Below are 19553 nucleotides of genomic sequence, written 5' to 3' on the forward strand. Positions count from 1 at the left end.
CGAATATGGCCTCCAGGGGACTGTGCTCCACATCTACAGCAAAACCCCGAGACGGCATTAAAACTGCCGTCCAAAACCTTTCAATTTCGGCCAGGACCTGAACATATGCACATAATTAGCAGGATCCCTCTCACACCACTCACCGATGTCTTCCAGCCCTCAAACAACCGGCTCATCATTGACTTTGTCATGTGCACCCTGTACATCACCTTCAACTGTATCAGCCCCAACCTCGCACACAAGGTCGAGACATTCACCCTCTGCAGCACCTCATACCACAATTCCTCTTCCAACGCCACCCCCTACTCCTCCCACTTAGCCTTGATCCCCTCCATTGACACCTTATCCTCCTCCAAAATCCTTCCATAAATCGTCGCGACGACCCCTCTCTCCAACCTCCCCCCATCCTCCCGCTCCACTGACAGCAACTCCACTAGCAACAAGAAGGCAGACGCTATCAGGACAGTCAGAAAGACCTTCCTTGCAAGGTCCCAAACCTGCATGCACTGAAAGCTCTCTTCCCATGCCAGCCCAAATGTCTCATTCAGCTCCTCCAAATTCGCAAATTACCCACCCAGAAACAAATCCTTCAACTCCCTAATCCCCTCTCCCAATCCCAGACACTCGCATCCATCCTTCCCACCTCAAATCCGTGATTATTTGGTATTAATCTATATGGAGTCATGACAAACATTATGTACTGTACTTCACACATTATAGAAGCAGTTCCATTCACTAGAAACATAGTAAAATTTGTAAAGGAGTCATAAGCCTAGAATAATCCACTGAAACTGAGGCAGCATGTTTGTTTCTGTCTAGTTTCAGCATTTAACTTCCATCTGTTTTCCCTCCCTCTTTGTTTTCATTTACCAATTTCGTTTATATCACACGCTCTGACATAAAAGTGGCTGCACTGAAAAAGTTGCCCTTTTTGAGGAACAGACCGAAGGATAAAGACAAAATGAAGGCCCTCTACCGTCGCTCCATGTGTAAGACTCTCAACTTCAGCTTCTCAAATGGCTGCTCAAGCTTTCATTGCTTAACCCTTACTAATTAGTCCCTACATTTCTGTTTGTATGTGCCTTTGTTTATACATTTGTCCTAACACCATATTTAAACCTTAATCCATTTTATGTCATTATCGGATATATATATATACACACACACACATAACAAATATTTATAAATATGTCCTCATTGTAGCATTATTATATAACTATATAAGGAGCTTATAACGTTTTTTTTCCCCCATAAATGGATAAAGGAAAACTGATGTAACCAATTCAGAAGAACCAATAATCCAGTATAATTTTCAAACCAGATCTCAAGCTTCAGGAAAGGGTGGTTATCATTCCAAATAATAAAGTTGGGAGATATAATGCAGAATCTGCACTATAATAATTGCTGTAATTTTCATACAGACAAAATGATTGTAGTTAAGTAATATTTTGCTGTTTGTGTTTATCTGGACCTCAACTATGTTAAATCATTTGTATGTGAAATAGTTTAAAGAATGAACTATGAACATTTAAAAAAATATATATATTTTCAACTTTTTCGGCCATACAAAACAGTACAAAGGTTTTTCCCCTTTTTACAACAGCAAAACAATATAAATAACCGTGACCGTATTTTAACAAATAAATAAATAATATATAAACTAAATGGCAACTGCCATAACAAAAATAATAGCTCTCCCAAATAATAAAATCAGCAATTCAATATACATAACCAAGTACCAATATCTTTACAAAAACACCCCTGAGGACCCATCTGAGCCCTCCCCCCCGCTCCCCCCTGGGTTGCTGCTGTTACCTTCCCATTTCCTTTATCGTTCTGCGAGGTAGTTAATGAATGGTTGCCACCGCCTGGTGAACCCCTGAGCCGAACCCCTTAGTGCAAACTTTATCCGTTCCAGTTTAAGAAACCCTGCCATGTCGTTTGTCCAGGTCTCCACGCCCGGAGGCTTGGCTTCCTTCCACATAAGCAGTATCCTTCGCCGGGCTACTAGGGACGCAAAGGCCAAAACATCAGCCTCTCTCGCCTCCTGCACTCCTGGCTCTTCTGCAACCCCGAATATAGCCAGCCCCCAGCCTGGCTTGACCCAGACCCCCACCACCTTTGAAAGCACCTTCGCCACCCCCACCCAGAACCCCTGCAGTGCCGGGCATGACCAAAACATGTGGGTGTGGTTTGCTGGGCTATTCTCCCCGGGACAAACCTATGATTATTTCTTATCGGGGACCGCACCGAGGCTCCCATCATTCCCCTATGCCGTCTCCACTGCCCCCAAATTTTCAGTGTTGCCACCACCACTGGACTTGTGGTGTATTTCTTCGGGGAGAACGGCAGCGGTGCCGTCACCAGTGCTTGTAGGCTGGTTCCTTTGCAGGACGCCATCTCCAATCTCTTCCACGCCGCTCCCTCCCCTTCTTCCATCCACTTACACACCATTGAAATATTGGCGGCCCAATAGTACTCACTTAAGCTCGGTAGTGCCAGTCCCCCCCTCTCCCTGCTACGCTGCAAGAACCCCCTCCTCACTCTCGGGCACTTCCCAGCCCACACAAAACTCATAACGCGTTTCTCGATCTTCTTGAAAAAAGCCTTCGTGACCATCACCGGGAGGCACTGAAACACAATAAGGAATCTCGGGAGGACTACCATTTTGACCGCCTGCACCCTCCACACCAGTGACAGGGGCACCATGTCCCATCTCTTAAAATCCTCCTCCATCTGTTCCACCAATCGTGTTAAATTAAGCCTATGTAAGGTTCCCCAACTCCTGGCTATCTGGATCCCCAAGTACCGGAAATCCCTTGTTACCCTCCTCAGCGGTAAATCCTCTATTCCCCTGCTGTACCACAAACAATTCACTCTTCCCCATGTTCAATTTGTACCCCGAAAATTCCCCAAACTCCCCGAGCGTCTGCATTATCTCAGGCATCCCCTCCACCGGGTCCGCAACATACAGCAGTAAATCATCTGCATACAATGATACCTGCATACAATGATACCCGGTGTTCTTCTCCTCCCCTGAGTACTCCCCTCCACTTCCTGGAGCCCCTCAGTGCTATGGCCAGGGGTTCAATTACCAATGCAAACAGTAACGGAGACAGGGGACACCCCTGCCTCGTCCCTCTATAAAGACGGAAGTAGTCAGACCTCTGCCTGTTTGTGATCACACTTGCCACCGGGGCCCTATATAGCAGCTGTACCCATCCAATGAACCCTTCACCAAAACCAAATCTCCTCAACACTTCCCACAGGTAGTCCCACTCGACCCTGTCAAATGCTTTCTCGGCATCCATCGCCACCACTATCTCCGCCTCCCCCTCTGGTGGGGGCATCATCATCACCCCTAGCAGCCTCCGCATGTTCGTGTTCAGCTGTCTCCCCTTAACGAACCCAGTTTGATCCTCATGGACCACCCCCGGGACACAATCCTCTATCCTCGTCGCCATTACCTTGGCCAGGAGCTTAGCATCTACATTCAAAAGGGAAATGGGCCTATAGGACCCACACTGCAGCGGGTCTTTATCCTTCTTCAAACGTAACGATATTGTCGCCTCCGACATAGTCGGGGGCAACTTCCCCCTTTCCCTGGCCTCATTAAAGGTTCTCGTCAAAAGCGGGGCCAGTAGGTCTATATATTTCCTATAAAATTCCACCGGGAACCCATCCGGTCCCGGGGCCTTCCCCGCCTGCATGCTCCCAATCCCCTTTACCACCTCCTCCACATCAATCTGTGCTCCCAGTCCCGTCCTCTCCTGCTCCTCCCCCTTCGGGAATTCCAGCTGATCCAGGAAATGCATCATTCCCTCCTTCCCTTCCCGGGGCTGAGCCTTATACAACCTCTCATAGAATGTCTTAAACACCCCATTCACTCCCTCCGCTCCCCGTTCCATCTCTCCCTTCTCATCCCTCACCCCACCTATCTCCCTCGCCGCTCCCCTCTTCCTCAATTGTTGGGCCAGTAACCGACTCGCCTGCTCTCCATACTCATACTGCACTCCATGTGCCCTCCTCCACTGTGCCTCTGCCTTACCCGTGGTCAGCAGGTCAAATATCACATGTAACCTTTGTCTTCCCCTGTACAGTCCCTCCTCCGGTGCCTCTGCATATTGCCTGTCCACCCTCAGAAGCTCTCTCAGCAATCGCTCCCTTTCTTTACTCTCTTGCTTCCCTTTATGTGCCCTTATGGATATCAGTTCCCCTCTGACCACCGCCTTCAACGCCTCCCAGACCACTCCCACCTGAACCTCTCCATTGTCATTAAGCTCCAAGTACCTTTCGATACACCCCCTCACCCTTAGACATATCCTCTCATCCGCCAACAGGCCCATATCCATTCTCCAGAGTGGGTGCTGTTCCTTTTCCTCTCCTACCTCCAGATCTACCCAGTGTGGAGCGTGGTCCAAGATAGCTATGGCCGTGTACTCCGTCCCTGTCACCTTCGGAATCAGTGCCCTTCCCAGGACAAAAAAGTCTATCCGTGAATATACCTTGTGAACATGGGAGAAGAATGAGAACTCCTTACTCCTAGGTCTGATAAATCTCCAAGGGTCTACTCCTCCCATCTGCTCCATGAAGTCCTTAAGCACCTTGGCCGCTGCCGGCCTCCTCCCGGTCCTGGACCTCGACCGGTCCAGCCCTGGATCAAGCACTGTATTGAAATCTCCCCCCATTACCAACTTTCCCGCCTCCAGGTCCGGGATACGCCCCAACATACGCCTCATGAAGTTTGCATCACCCCAGTTCGGGGCGTACACGTTCACCAGAACCACCGCCTCCCCTTGCAGTCTGCCACTCACCATCACGTATCTACCCCCACTGTCCGCCACTATGGTCTTTGCCTCAACAGTACCCGTTTCCCCACTAAAATAGCCACCCCCCTATTCTTCACATCCAAACCCGAATGAAACACCTGTCCCACCCATCCTTTGCGTAGTGTGACCTGATCTGTCAATTTCAGGTGCGTCTCCTGCAACATAACCACATCTGCCTTTAAATTTCTTTAGGTGTGCGAGTACCCGCGCCCTTTTAATCGGCCCATTCAGCCCTCTCACGTTCCACGTGATCAACCGGGTTGGGGGGCTCTTTACCCCCCCCCTTTGTCGATTAGCCATCCCCTTTTTTACCCCAGCTCCTCACCTGGTTCCCACGTACCCGTATATCCCACCGACGGTGCCCTCCCGCCTCGACCACCCCGCCCCATAATAGCTCCCCCTTCCCCTTAGCAGCAGCAACCCAGTTAGCTCCCCTCCCCCGCTAGATCCCCCTCTAGCGTAATTACACCCCCCATGTTGTTCCCAGAAGTCAGCGAACTCTGGCTGACCTCGGCTTCCCCGTTTGCCCTCGGCCTCTCACTGTGCGAGGCCCCCACCTTCCTGCGTTCCTGTTCCCGCCATAATTACCATAGCGCGGAAACGAGGCCCGCGTTTCCCACTCAGCCCCGCTTTCCTACCCACCGGCGCCCACAGTTCCCCATACTCCTCCCCCCCCCCCCAAACGAGGGGAAGAGAGAAAATTTACAGGATTAAAGAGTTAACAATTGAAAAATCATCCCCCCCCCCCCCTTCCTCGTCCCACATAGTCACCCCACCACTTTGTCCCAGAAGCTCTTTCTCTCGCCAGACTATTCCAGCTTCTCGTCCACTATGAATGTCCACGCCTCTTCTGCCATCTCAAAGTAGTGGTGCTTCCCTTGGTATGTGACCCACAGTCTCGCCGGTTGCAGCATTCCAAATTTCACTTTCTTTTTGTGAAGCACCGCCTTAGCCCGATTGAAACTTGCCCTCCTTCTCGCCACCTCCGCACTCCAATCCTGGTATACGCGGATCACCGCGTTCTCCCACCTGCAGCTCCGAGTTTTCTTCGCCCATCTTAGAACCATCTCTCTGTCATTGTAGCGGTGAAACCTCACCACTATGGCTCGAGGTATTTCTCCTGCCCTTGGTCTTCGCGCCATAACTCGATAAGCTCCCTCCACCTCCAAAGGGCTCGTCGGGGCCTCCGATCCCATTAGCGAGTGAAGCATCGTGCTCACCTATGCCCCGACGTCCGCCCCCTCTGCGCCCTCGGGAAGACCCAAGACTCTTAGATTCTTCCTCCTCAAATTATTCTCCAGGGCTTCCAACCTCTCCACACACCTCTTGTGCTGCGCCTCGTGCGTCTCTGTCTTCACCACCAGGCCCTGAATTTCATCTTCATTTTCAGCAGCCTTTGCCTTCACGACCCGAAGCTCCAGCTCCTGGGTCCTCTGCGCCTCCTTTAGCCCTTCAATCGCCTGTAGCATCGGGGCCAACACCTCCTTCTTCAGCTCTTCCACACAGCGCTGCAGGAACTCTTGTTGCTCCATGCCCCATATCGAACGGCCATCTTGCTTCGAGCTTCCCTTCCTTGCCGCTGCTCCGAAGGATCCACTGCAATCCTGCCGCTATCCTCTCCTTTTTCCATCAATATCCGGGGGGATTCCCTTCTATTTCACCGCACAGTGATTTTGGCCGTTTAAAATTGCCGTTGGGGCTCTTATCAAGAGCCCAAAAGTCCATTCCAACGGGAGCTGCCGAAACGTGCGACTTAGCTGGTCATCGCCGCACCCGGAAGCCAACTATGAACATTTTTAACCTAAGACTATCTCTGACATATTCTGTAAAATTGTCGCAACACATTCCCCCTCTCCCACAGGGTTGTCTGTCACTTGTTCTTTAGTTCTGCTTTCACTGAGCAATGACCTTTGTTCTCCTGTCAATACATTCTGCTATCTTACTTTTATGCCACCATCAGAAATTTCTATAATCCTCAACACTGTTATTAACACTTCCTTTGTTTTAGGCTTATCACCCTCCTTTTATCATCCCTGGGGAATATAACATCTCTGCGTTCGTGCATGGCCAGGAGGAGATTCACTAGGGAGTTTTGGCTGAATCAAGATGCTAAGGGATTGCTTCTCCTGGAGGACATATCAGTCAGCCACACTGGACAGCTGACCTACAGAGACTGAACATGTGTTTAGATGCAGTTTAAAATAGGGTGTCAGGAATTTTGACCCCATGTGGTAAGAGCCAGCAGATGAATCAGTGATTCAGCGAGCATTTCACCAATGCTTAATTTATCAGCTTTTAAGTGGAAGATCGGGCATGAGAACCTACCCCATCGATCAGCAGGAAACTTGCTAACTATCCTGCCCATCACCCTACCAAGTCTGCAAAATGTAAAATTACACTCTTGATTAGAAAATATGGGCTGACATTATCATGAAACACTCATTCTGTACTACACTGGTAGGAGATGTCATCTTCCGGAAGAGTTATTAAACTGAGACCAGTCAACGTTCTCAGGAAGGTAGACATAAAACATCCCAGGGCACTGTTCGAAGAAGAGCAAGGGAGTTTCTCATGGTATTCTGGTAAAATGCTCAACATCACAAAAGTAGATTATCTGGTTGTTATTATTTCATGTACAAGGACAGCTGTACTTCATCATTGTGTACTTGGTGAGAACCTTTAGATGTCTACCTCCAGAGACAACCTCTTGGCATAGTCACATGACTGCAGAAAGCCAGAAGTGTCAGTCAGACTAGTTACATTTCAAAACCTAAACATCCACCTTTTCATATGAAACAAAAGATACAAGAATCCCCTTTTCCTAATGAACAAAAAACTCCTTTGGGCATGCACAATTCTGTATGACTGAGTACCCAAGTTAACCGGCATACACCCACTGTTCTCATGCATTACCAATGGTTTGTTCTGTTAGGCAGTTGTTACACATGCATTGCACACACCCTCTTTAAATTATGCAGGCCTCTTAATGTGCATATTGACTGTACTTCTGGGTGTAGTTCTTTGTCCAGAGAGAGTCATTCCTGTGGCCCTTGCTGCCTTTGTGACTTTTGTTCTTCCATTGAAACTGTTGTGGACACGTGGACATATGGGATTTCTGGTAGTCCCATACTCAGTACAGCTGGTGAGATCCCTACTCCCTGACCAGCCAATTTGTGGTGAAAGGGCAGCTTCGCTAGTTGAGCAAATATGCTTGCGGTTATGCCTGTATATCTGGTTGAGTTGCCACCAGTGAAACTGTGGTCGTTCTTTCACCCTCGCACCATCTGTGAAATGTTATTGTTCTGATCTCACATAGCTTGGTTCATTCAAGACTTCAGTTTATCATGTAGTTTCACTGATATTTACTCAGCTAGAATCATGCCCTTCAAATCTCCCATTTCAACTCTGATGTGAACATTTTTCTGTACATGTTTATGCTCAGCTTGCGCATTTCTTGCACTAATGTGGTCTGCAACCATCTTGTGGCATACTTGAATATTATCTCCCTCTCTATGGGGTCTTCGGTCTCTCTCGTTCTGGGTCTTTTGTTTCTTTCTCTCTAGGTTCTTTTTCTGCTCTGTCTGTTGGCACGTTCAGGGTTCTCAGCCCAAGCTTCAAACGTGCTCCAGCTGAGATGAATGGCCGTTGCATCCCATCTATGATATGGAACTCGAGAGCTTCCTTCTTGCCATTGCATTAGGCTGTCAGACTAATTTGTCGTCTCACTGAGTATCGTGCCATCATATAGTTCAATTTCACTTTCAACGGCTTCATTTTTGGTGTTGATACTTAGTCATCTCCAAAAACTTTGTCTTCTTATAACCCTTGTACTTTATTCTACCATAAATTTTGTGTTCTAAAATTACTGAATGGCAGAATTTTTTTGAATTTCTTCATTCCTCTATTGTCTGTAGCTTTCTCATTGGTGACCATCTCATAACAAACAGCCCTCACTCTTCATCTTAGTTACATTTATATCAGATGTTTTCATTCTATCTGGTACTCTTAAACTTTTACTTCCCTTAAATATCTTTTAATTGTAACTCCTCCAGTACCATCAATGATTCTTTCATAATTGCCTTCAGTCTCCTTCCTAGTCTCTCAGAAATCTTGAATACCATCTATCTGCAAAAATGTATTTGTTTTAAGCCTGCTTAGATTGTCTAAAACTTTCAACTCTTGTATATTGAAATCACTAATTCTCCGAAGATATTGCAATTTAGAGAGGCAGTGTTGCATTTGTCCTCCTATGTGAATACTTCTTCGGAAGAAATCATCCGGAATATCAACTAGCATGTGCTCACGTACTATTTAAGCCATATTTGCAACATTTTATTTGTAACCTTTTCTGTGAAGATTTGTTTCTCTTATATTTTACATCTGCAACAGTTCTTTCCGTGTACCCACGGTAACACAGTGGGTAGCACTGTTGCTTCACAGCACCAAGGTCCCAGGTTCGATTTCCGGCTTCAGTCACTGTCTGTGAGGAGTCTGCACGTTCTCTCCGTGTCTGCATGGGTTTCCTCTGGGTGCTCAGCTTTCCTCCCACAAGTCCCGAAAGACATGTTGGTAATTTGTGCATTCGGAATTCTCCCTCTGTGTACATCAACAGGTGCCAGAATGTGGCGACTAGCGGCTTTTCACAGTAACTTCATTGCAGTGTTAATGTAAGCCTACTTGTGACAATAAAGATTATTAAATTAATTAATGTCCCTCATTTGACAATCCTTTTATCCTGTTTCTACAAGTTCTAACATTCGCCCCTCGTGAATTCTCACCTTTCTCCCTCTCACTATGCCAAACCTCCCCAAGATCTCAAACAAATAGCCCCACTCTACCCTATCAAATGCCTTTTCCGCATCAAGTGAGATAATCACCTCCGACTCAGGGAGAGAGGGACAAAGCAACATTGAGCAAACAACGAACATTGGCTGACAACTGTCTTCCCTTAACAAACCCTGTCTGCTGCTCCTTTATGGCCCCTGGGAGACAGGGTTCCATACATCTAGCCAAGACCTTGGCCAACAATTTTGCATCTGCGTTCAGTAATGAAATGGGATGATACAACCCACACTCCATTGGATCCTTATCCTTTAAGATCAAGGAAATTGATGTCTGCGCTAATGTGGCCAGCAACAGCCCCTGAGTCAGAGAATCCTCAAGCATCTCATGCAGCACTGGGGCTAGTAATCCGGCAAACTTCTCATAATTTCGGCCCCAAGACCTTCCCAGACTGTATCATCATAATAATAATCTTTATTAGTGTCACAAGTAGGCTTACATTAACACTGCAATGAAGTTGCAGCTGACCAAGGCACCATGGTTCAGCAGGCCATTCAAGGGAAGGGAGTAAATAGGCAAGTTGTAGTTGTAGGGGATTCTATTATCAGGGGGATAGATAGTATCCTTTGTGAGCAGGATAAAGAGTCCCGCATGGTATGTTGCCTGCCCGGTGCTAGGGTGCGGGACATCTCTGACCGGTTTGAAAGGATACTGGAGAGGGAGGGGGAGGATCCAGTTGTTGTGATCTATGTCGGTACCAACAACATAGGCAAGTCTAGGAAAGAGGACCTGTTTAGAGATTATAAAGAGCTAGGATTCAAATTAAAAAACAGGTCCTCGAGGGTCATAATCTCCGGATTACTGCCCGAGCCACGCGCAAATTGGCATAGGGAGGCAAGAATAAGGGAAGTTAACACGTGGCTGAAAGAGTGGTGTGGGAAAGAGGGGTTCCTTTTCATGGGACACTGGCACAGTTTTGGGACACGGGGGACCTATACCGTTGGGGTGGTCTCCACCTGAACCGAGCTGGGACTAGTGTTCTGGTGAAAAGAGTAAATAGGGTGGTCAATAGGACTTTAAACTAGAGATTGGGGGGGAAGGGAAAGTCAGGGAACCAAGAGGTGAAGTAATCAGTGGGAAGCGTAGCTGCTTAGGAATACAAAAAAGCACAAAAAGACAAAACTCAGGAGAGGTTACGATAGTCCCCATCCCACAAAATATGACACAGTGTATGGAAAGGCTCAGTAAACCAAGGTCCACAACACTAAGAAAACAAAAAGGGACGGTCAATAGAGAATTAAAGGTGCTATATTTAAATGTGCGCAGTGTACGGAACAAGGTAGATGAGCTTGTGGCCCAGATTGTGACTGGCAGGTATGATGTGGTAGGCATCACAGAGACATGGTTGCAGGGGGTTCAGGACTGGCATTTAAACATCCAGGGATTCACAACCTATCGAAAAGACAGAGAGGTGGGCAGAGGGGGCGGGTTTGCCTTGTTAATTAGGAATGAAATTAAATCAATAGCACTAAACGACATAAGGTCAGATGATGTGGAGTCTGTGTGGGTAGAGTTGAGGAACAACAAAAGGCAAAAAAAACATAATGGGAGTTATGTACAGGCCTCCTAACAGTGGTCAGGACCGGGGGCACAAAATGCACCACGAAATACAAAGTGCATGTCAGAAAGGCAAGGTCACAGTGATCATGGGGGACTTCAATATGCAGGTGGACTGGGTAAATAATGCTGCCAGGGGACCCAAGGAAAGGGAATTCATTGAATGTTTACAGGAGGGCTTTTTGGAACAGCTTGTGATGGAGCCCACAAGGGAACAGGCCATTCTGGTCTTAGTGTTATGTAATGAGCCAGACTTGATTAAAGATCTTAAAGTAAGGGAACACTTAGGAGGCAGTGATCATAATATGGTAGAATTCAATCTGCAATTTGAAAGAAAGAAGGTAGAATCAGATGTAAAGGTGTTACAGTTAAATAAAGGTAACTACAGGGGCGTGAGGGAGGAACTGACGAAAATCGACTGGGAGCAGAGCCTAGTGGGAAAGACAGTAGAACAGCAATGGCAGGAGTTTCTGGGAGTAATTGAGGACACAGTACAGAGGTTCATCCCAAAGAAAAGAAAGGTTATCAGAGGGGGGATTAGGCAGCCATGGCTGACAAAGGAAGTTAGGGAATGCATCAAAGCAAAAGAGAAAGCCTATAATGTGGCAAAGAGTAGTGGGAAGTCAGAAGATTGGGAAGGCTACAAAAACAAACAGAGGATAACAAAGAGAGAAATAAGGAAAGAGAGGATCAAATATGAAGGTAGGCTAGCCAGTAACATTAGGAATGATAGTAAAAGTTTCTTTAAATACATTAAAAACAAACGGGAGGCAAAGGTTGACATTGGGCCGCTCCAAAATGACGCTGGTAATCTAGTGATGGGAGACAAGGAAATAGCTGAGGAACTAAATAAGTACTTTACGTCAGTCTTCACAGTAGAAGACATGAGTAATATCCCAACAATTCCGGAGAGTCAGGGGGCAGAGTTGAATATGGTAGCCATCACAAAGGAGAAAGTGCTAGAGAAACTAAGAGGTCTAAAAATTGATAAATCCCCGGGCCCAGGTGGGCTACATCCTAGAGTTCTAAAGGAGATAGCTGAAGAAATAGTGGAGGCGTTAGTTATGATCTTTCAAAAGTCACTGGAGTCAGGGAAAGTCCCAGAGGATTGGAAAATCGCTGTTGTAACCCCCCTGTTCAAGAAGGGAACAAGGAAAAAGATGGAAAATTATAGGCCAATTAGCCTAACCTCGGTTGTTGGCAAGATTCTAGAATCCATTGTTAAGGATGAGATTTCTAAATTCTTGGAAGTGCAGGGTCGGATTAGGACAAGTCAGCATGGATTTAGTAAGGGGAGGTCAGGCCTGACTAACCTGTTAGAGTTCTTTGAAGAGATAACAAATAGGTTAGATCAAGGAGAGCCAATGGATGTTATCTATCTTGACTTCCAAAAGGCCTTTGATAAGGTGCCTCACGGGAGACTGCTGAGTAAAATAAGGGCCCATGGTATTCGAGGCAAGGTACTAACATGGATTGACGATTGGCTGTCAGGCAGAAGGCAGAGAGTTGGGATAAAAGGTTATTTTTCGGAATGGCAACCGGTGACGAGTGGTGTCCCGCAGGGTTCAGTGTTGGGGCCACAGCTGTTCTCTTTATATATTAACGATCTAGATGACGGGACTGGGGGCATTCTGGCTGAGTTTGCCGATGATACAAAGATAGGTGGAGGGGCAGGTAGTATGGAGGAGGTGGGGAGGCTGCAGAAAGATTTAGACAGTTTAGGAGAGTGGTCCAAGAAATGGCTGATGAAATTCAACGTGGGCAAGTGCGAGGTCTTGCACTTTTGAAAAAAGAATAGAGGCATGGACTATTTTCTAAACGGTGACAAAATTCATAATGCTGAAGTGCAAAGGGACTTGGGAGTTCTAGTCCAGGATTCTCTAAAGGTAAACTTGCAGGTTGAGTCCATAATTAAGAAAGCAAATGCAATGTTGTCATTCAACTCAAGAGGCTTGGAATATAAAAGCAGAGATGTACTTCTGAAGCTTTATAAAGCATTAGTTAGGCCCCATTTAGAATACTGTGAGCAATTTTGGGCCCCACACCTCAGGAAGGACATACTGGCACTGGAGAGGGTCCAGCGGAGATTCACACGGATGATCCCAGGAATGGTAGGCCTAACACACGATGAATGTCTGAGGATCCTGGGATTATATTAATTGGAGTTTAGGGGAGATCTAATAGAAACTTACAAGATAATGAATGGCTTAGATAGGGTGGATGTAGGGAAGTTGTTCCCATTAGCAGGGGGGACTAGGACCCGGGGGCACAGCCTTAGAATAAAAGGGAGTCACTTTAGAACAGAGATGAGGAGAAATTTCTTCAGCCAGAGAGTGGTGGGTCTGTGGAATTCATTGCCACAGAGGGCGGTGGAGGCCAGGACGTTGAGTGTCTTTAAGACAGAAGTTGATAAATTCTTGATTTCTCGAGGAATTAAGGGCTATGGAGAGAGAGCGGGTAAATGGAGTTAAAATCAGCCATGCTTGAATGGTGGGGTGGACTCGATGGGCCGAATGGCCTTACTTCCGCTCCTATGTCTTATGGTCTTATGGAAGTTACTGTGAAAATCCCCCTAGTCGCCACATTCCGGCGCCTGTTCGGGTACACTGAGGGAGAATTCAGAATGTCCAACTGACATAATAATAATCACTTATTGTCACAAGTAGGCTTCAATTAAGTTACTATGAAAAGCCCCTGTTCGGGGAGGCTGGTACGGGAATTGAACCTGCGCTGCTGCCTTGTTTTGCATTACAAGTCAGCTATTTAGCCCAGTGTGCTAAACAAGTACGTCTTTCGGGACTTCTGAGAGGAAACCGGAGCACCCAGGGGAAACCTACAAAGACACAGGGAGAACATGCAGACTCCACACAGACAGTGACCCAAGCCGGGAATCGAACCCAGGTCCCTGGCGATGTGAAACAGCAGTGCTAACCACTGTGCTACCTTGCCACCCATCAATCAATGCTCTCACACTCCTCCAAAGTCGGAAGAGCCTCCAGTTCCTCCCTTTTCTCCTGTTCCACCACCAGAATAGCAAAAAATTATCCCAAAACTCTTAACGCTAACAACCCATCCTCCGGGGACTCCAATTCGTAGGCTCCGATTAGACGCTTCAAATGCCTCAATAACCTTGGCCAGGGCAGAGACCACTCCTGAGAGGCTGTCCGACACCTCAACTGGTGCGACAACAAGCGACTAGCATTTTCCTCATGCTCATAAAAAAACTCCCTTCGAACATCGTAGCAGGTGCACCACCCTTTCCGTTGACAGCAACCAAACTCCAGCTGTAGCTTCTTCCTACATGGAGCACACCAGAATGACAGGGAGTGGGATAGCTTGATCTTGGTTTCGGACAATGCTCAGCACAACATCGAAGGCCGAAGGGCCTGTTCTGTGCTGTACTGTTCTATGTTCTATGTACTAACCAGCAACTCCGGTGTCTGATTGACCGAATATTGACAGTCCACCTCCAAGTTAGCATCTACCAACCTTTACCTCTCCACCCTTTCACTCTTCTCCTTGTGTGCCTTAAAGTAAATTATCTCCCCTGTCACAACCACCTTCAACACCTACGCCAACAGCAATGCATCAGACCTACATGGAGAGCACTGAGCGGGGCCCGACCCAACCACCACTTCCACATAATGCGGAGCGTAGTCAGAGATCACTATCGGCAAGTATCCTACCCCCACCAACTTCAGCAGCAGGGACCAACTGCCATAAAGAAATCCATCCTGGAATACACCCGGTGAACCTGAGGGAAGAACGAAAAATCCTCCTCCTCTGGGCGCAAGGGACTGCTTCCCCCATCTGCTCCAGAAAGACCAACAGTACCCTTGCCATCCCAAAAGGCTTCAACACCTTGGGCCTCAAATTATCCAGTCGGGGAATACAAAATGCATCCTCCCATGATTAGTTGATGCAAATCCAAATCCAGGATCAAAAACAACAACTTATGAATAAAAGCTGCATTGTCCCAATTGACCAGCACCCCTAGTGCACCCACTAATAACCCACTAACCACCGGATACTTTCCATTTGGATCTGTCAAAATCTTCACCTCCGAAAAGGGTCCCTTTTTATTAATCAGTGTCGATGCTCCCCGAGCCCTACTATCAAACCCCAAATGGAACATCTGCCCCACCCAACACTTCCATAACCTGCAAATGGGCCTCCTGCAACAGCACCACATCAGCCTTCAAAGTCTTATGGTGCGCAAACACCTAGATCTTTTTACTGGGCCACTCGACCATCCCTTCACTTCTGTTGATTAACTGTTCTAGCGAGCAGGATGACTCCCACATAGCAAACCATTCATAACCCCAAAATTCCAAAACACCAAACCAATCATCTGCCCAAAACAAACTTGATTATTTCCATAACATAACATGAACAATAAGCAACACCCTTTCAACCTTAATAATTAAAAGTGCTACTTGGGGGTAGGATACAACAAAAAAAAAACACCCACGTTCGAACAATCATCCCTTAATCCGTATAAAATACATGAAAATTATTTCAACCCTATTCGATTTCTTTGGACGATCCACATTTTCGTAAGTCACCCGAAGGCATGCGGGGGAAATCAAGCCAAACCGAACTTTATTACGGTACAGTGCTACCTTGGCCTTATTAAAAACTGCACGTCTCCTGGCTTGCTCTGCTCCAACATCCTGGTGGATTCTCTCCTCATGGCCTTCCCATCTGCACTCCCGATGCTCCTTCATCCACCGTAAAACTCTTTTATCCTGGTAGCTGGATAATCGCATGAGATGGTTCACCAACACGGGGCCACTGCCCAATGACCTGTGGGCTTGATCCAGCTCGGGAGGGGCCACCATATTCCCCTCCCCACCATCTTCCAGAACAACTGTTCCAACTGTTTCAGGTTCGGGCCCTCCAGCCCCTCCAGCAACCCAATCACCCTCAGTTTCTGCCTCCTCGACCGATTTTCCAGGTCGTCCATCTTAGCCCTCAAACTCTTGTTGACAACCATCACCATTGCAGCCCCACTCCAGAGACATGATCTGATCGCTCTGCCTCGACAGAGCAACCCCCCACCTCTTGCAGCTCCGCATCCTACTACTTCACCAACTTGTCCATGTTAGCCTGGGCCCCTCGATCGTGGAAATCGCCTTCTCAATTATCTTCTCATGGTTTCCCGAGAACTCTCGGTACAGTTTCTACAGTTCCACAGCTAAGATTTCAACTGTTGGTGGGGTGGCCCCTGATATCGCAATCAACTTGGCCATTTTCTTCTCCACCAAGGTACTCAATGCTCCCACTTTTGAAGGTGCTTCTTTCCTCTTCTGTTGCCTACTTCTGTACCTATTGCCCATCACCTTACTGTGGGACACTCAATCCATCAATCTCAAAATATTTCAGCCCAGTTTCCATCGCAGGTCGGGTGAAAGAGCTTAAACACTGTTCTCCAGTGGGAGCCACCTCATGTGCGACCGTTCCACTACATGCCACACCAGAAGTTCTGGGAATTGTTAATAATCCAGTATTTTAGTGGGCCAACAGGAGAGAATTTGCTATTGGATTGAGTAATGGGAAAGAGTAAGAAAAGTAAAAGGAGGGGAATATCTAGACAAAATATAATGTGCTAGATAATAATTGAAAATGGTACAAATATGGCAGAGATCAGTGTAATAGATAGGAGAAAAGCTGATTTTGAGGGCCTGACAGAAGTTTGAAAAATAAAACATGCACCAATGCTGACAAACAAGGATGTAAAACAACAACAAAACATTTAAAGTCATGTTCAACAAAGTCCAAGAAAATATATTCTGCGAAAAGAACAAATTCAACACAAATCAGATACCAGGTATGAATTAAAACATATGGGGGAAAAATGAGAGGACTGAAAGAAACATAAGCAGCGAGATGAACAGCAGGAGTGAGCCTGACAAGGGAGAACACAAAGACATTAGAAAGGAAGTCACAAAAACTAGGAACACAAAGAGGAGGTAGGAAGTCACATTATCAAGAAACAGAAAAGAAAATAGCCACAGGCACACAGAAAAGGAATGTCAGGATTGGAATTAGGACACCAAGGAGAGAAAGGTTTGGCGCATGATTTTCTTATTGTGTCGCACTTGGCTGAATGACGGGTGAATTACAGGAGAGCCCCAAATCATGCTCTGTGATGGGCATGAAACCTCCTGTCAGTCACCTACTCACAGCACCCGCTGTATTCGCCAAGTGCTCGGGAGACAACGGCAACGCCTGCAAGGCGTCAATGACAAACCGTTTAGCACTGGTTTCCACAATCATGGACTAGGTGTGATGGCACCTGGAGGAGGGGGTGTTGCAGGCCATTAGAGTCACCGGGTGGTTGGGAGCAGGGTTGTACCTTGGCACTACCAGTCTAGCATCCTGGCGGTGCCAACCTGCCACTACCAGGGTATCCAGAGCACTGCCATGCCTGCAGTGCCATGGTGCCCGGGTGCCAGGTTGGCACTGCCAAGGGCCTGGGGGCCCATGTCCATGAAAGAGGGGGGTGAGGGGGCATTTGAGGGTGCAGAAAGGTTGCAGGATTGAATGGGGGGGGGCATGTAGAGATCAGGGCAGCCTTTCAAAATGGCACCCTGATCTGTGAGGAGCAGATCGTGTTGGCGAGCTCAGCTTCCCAGTGCAGGAAAACCTGCTACCTGTGACCTTGACGGGGCGAAATTGAGCCCCCAAAAAATGGCAAGGTGTCGTTGAATAGCGGTGTTAATCTCGGCACTGAGCCACCAAGAAGCACCCCGCCAAATGTGCCCAAAATCAGACTTTGACATTTTTCTGGTGAATCGTGCCCAAAATCACAGAAGTGATTTTTAAAAAATGACAGGAATACTGAATAATTATTATGCTTCAGTATTTACCAGGGAGATAAATCAGATGGACAAGACAGAAGATGAGATTCAAAATGTTATTTTGACCAAAGTCCTGGTCATGATCGTTTGCATCTTAAACTAACCTGAAGAAAAAGTAGCACTATTTCATATTTTGAATACATTTACAAAAGGAATACTTCTCAAAGACTGACAGATAGCTAACATCAGACCTATAGTTAAGAAAGTAGATATAATATGTTGAGAAAACTGTTAGCACAGTCAGCTTTACAGAGCGAATAATCAAATTAGAAAAATAATGGAATCCCATCTGACAGAGAAAATAGAAAACATCTATAATCCAAAAACATAATATTGAATGGATGGGCGATTTTCAGGAGACAAAATATTGCTTTACCAAATTGTTTGATTTTTTTTCAAGAGGGAACGGAGGAGTGTAGACTAGGGTAATGTAGTAGATGTAATTTCTGTAGATTTCCAAATGACCTTCAATAAAATGGCGCATAAACAAATGAAGAAGCTCAGGGCATGCAAGTCACTGGCTGCAAGAGGGAGATAGAGGGCTGGATTCTCCGCCGTCAAGATGCCCTGTTTTGCCGGCAGCCCAGGGGTTTCCCGACAGCGTGGGGCTGCCCCACATAAGAAACCTCATTGACCAGCCGACGAAACGAGCATCTCACAAAAGGTCAAAAGTGGGACCCCTTATGTTTCAGTACTGTTCCATATTAATTATTTAGACTTTGACATCAAAAAAAGAATGATTTGCTCTGGTAGTGTTTTGATGTACTTGAGGGTAACATATTATGATTAAAACCTATTATAGCTTGTTACGAAGTTTAATTTTCATGCCTGTTGTTGATCTATTTCTAAACCGTATTTGTAAACAATATATCTCAAAAACTAATAAATAGATTTCAACAAAGCTTTGTATGGCCTAAGCAAGAACTGATTAGTTTTTGGCAAAAATCCAGATCCAGGTTTTTGTTTTAAGAGAATCCATTAATACTTGGATGTAGGATGAGTTGACCTTTTCTTTAGAATATTGTAGGTTGTTTTATTTAGAATGTTGTTGATTGCTTTAGAATGTTGTGGATTTTCTCAGCTGCTGTGCAATTTGTCGCAGCTGTCAAAAGTAGAGTTTTCAGAGCAGATTGTTGGATGTAGATTGGCCTGATGCCACCTCAGTGAATTGGAATCTCTTAATAAAAAGATTTATTTGTTCAGCTTTATAGTTAGAGTACATTAACCAGCCAGGGAAAGGTCTCAAGGAAGAGCTGCGTAGCTGTAGTAATGTTGCGTTAATAGAGGCATGCACTCCACTGAATTTCCTCTTCATTTTAATTTTTTGCGTGCATGTATGCCAATAGGAAATTAGATAATTGTTGAATATTGTTGAGAATTATCACAAGTAGTGCTATTGTCACAGTTTAAGATGGGTCCAGGGAGAATGCAAACATTTATGCTGTCAAAATGTCTGTTTAAA

At 46.3% G+C, this 19553-nt stretch overlaps 1 protein-coding gene across 13 annotated transcripts in view; it reads left to right on the forward strand.

Annotated features, from left to right (window-relative positions):
* The window catches only part of LOC140424010 (girdin-like), a 695300-nt gene that overhangs the window by 604847 nt on the left and 70900 nt on the right, over nucleotides 1-19553 (forward strand). For 11 of the 13 annotated variants that reach the window (XM_072507832.1, XM_072507831.1, XM_072507835.1 and 8 more), the window contains one exon: nucleotides 906-989. The exons of the other annotated variants lie outside the window; for them this stretch is intronic. In XM_072507832.1, coding sequence (XP_072363933.1) covers nucleotides 906-989 — 84 coding nt within the window. The remainder of the gene's footprint in view (nucleotides 1-905; nucleotides 990-19553) is intronic. 13 annotated transcript variants of the gene reach the window in all.

This window comes from Scyliorhinus torazame, chromosome 1 (assembly GCF_047496885.1).
Source record: "Scyliorhinus torazame isolate Kashiwa2021f chromosome 1, sScyTor2.1, whole genome shotgun sequence".
Lineage (NCBI taxonomy): Eukaryota > Metazoa > Chordata > Chondrichthyes > Carcharhiniformes > Scyliorhinidae > Scyliorhinus > Scyliorhinus torazame.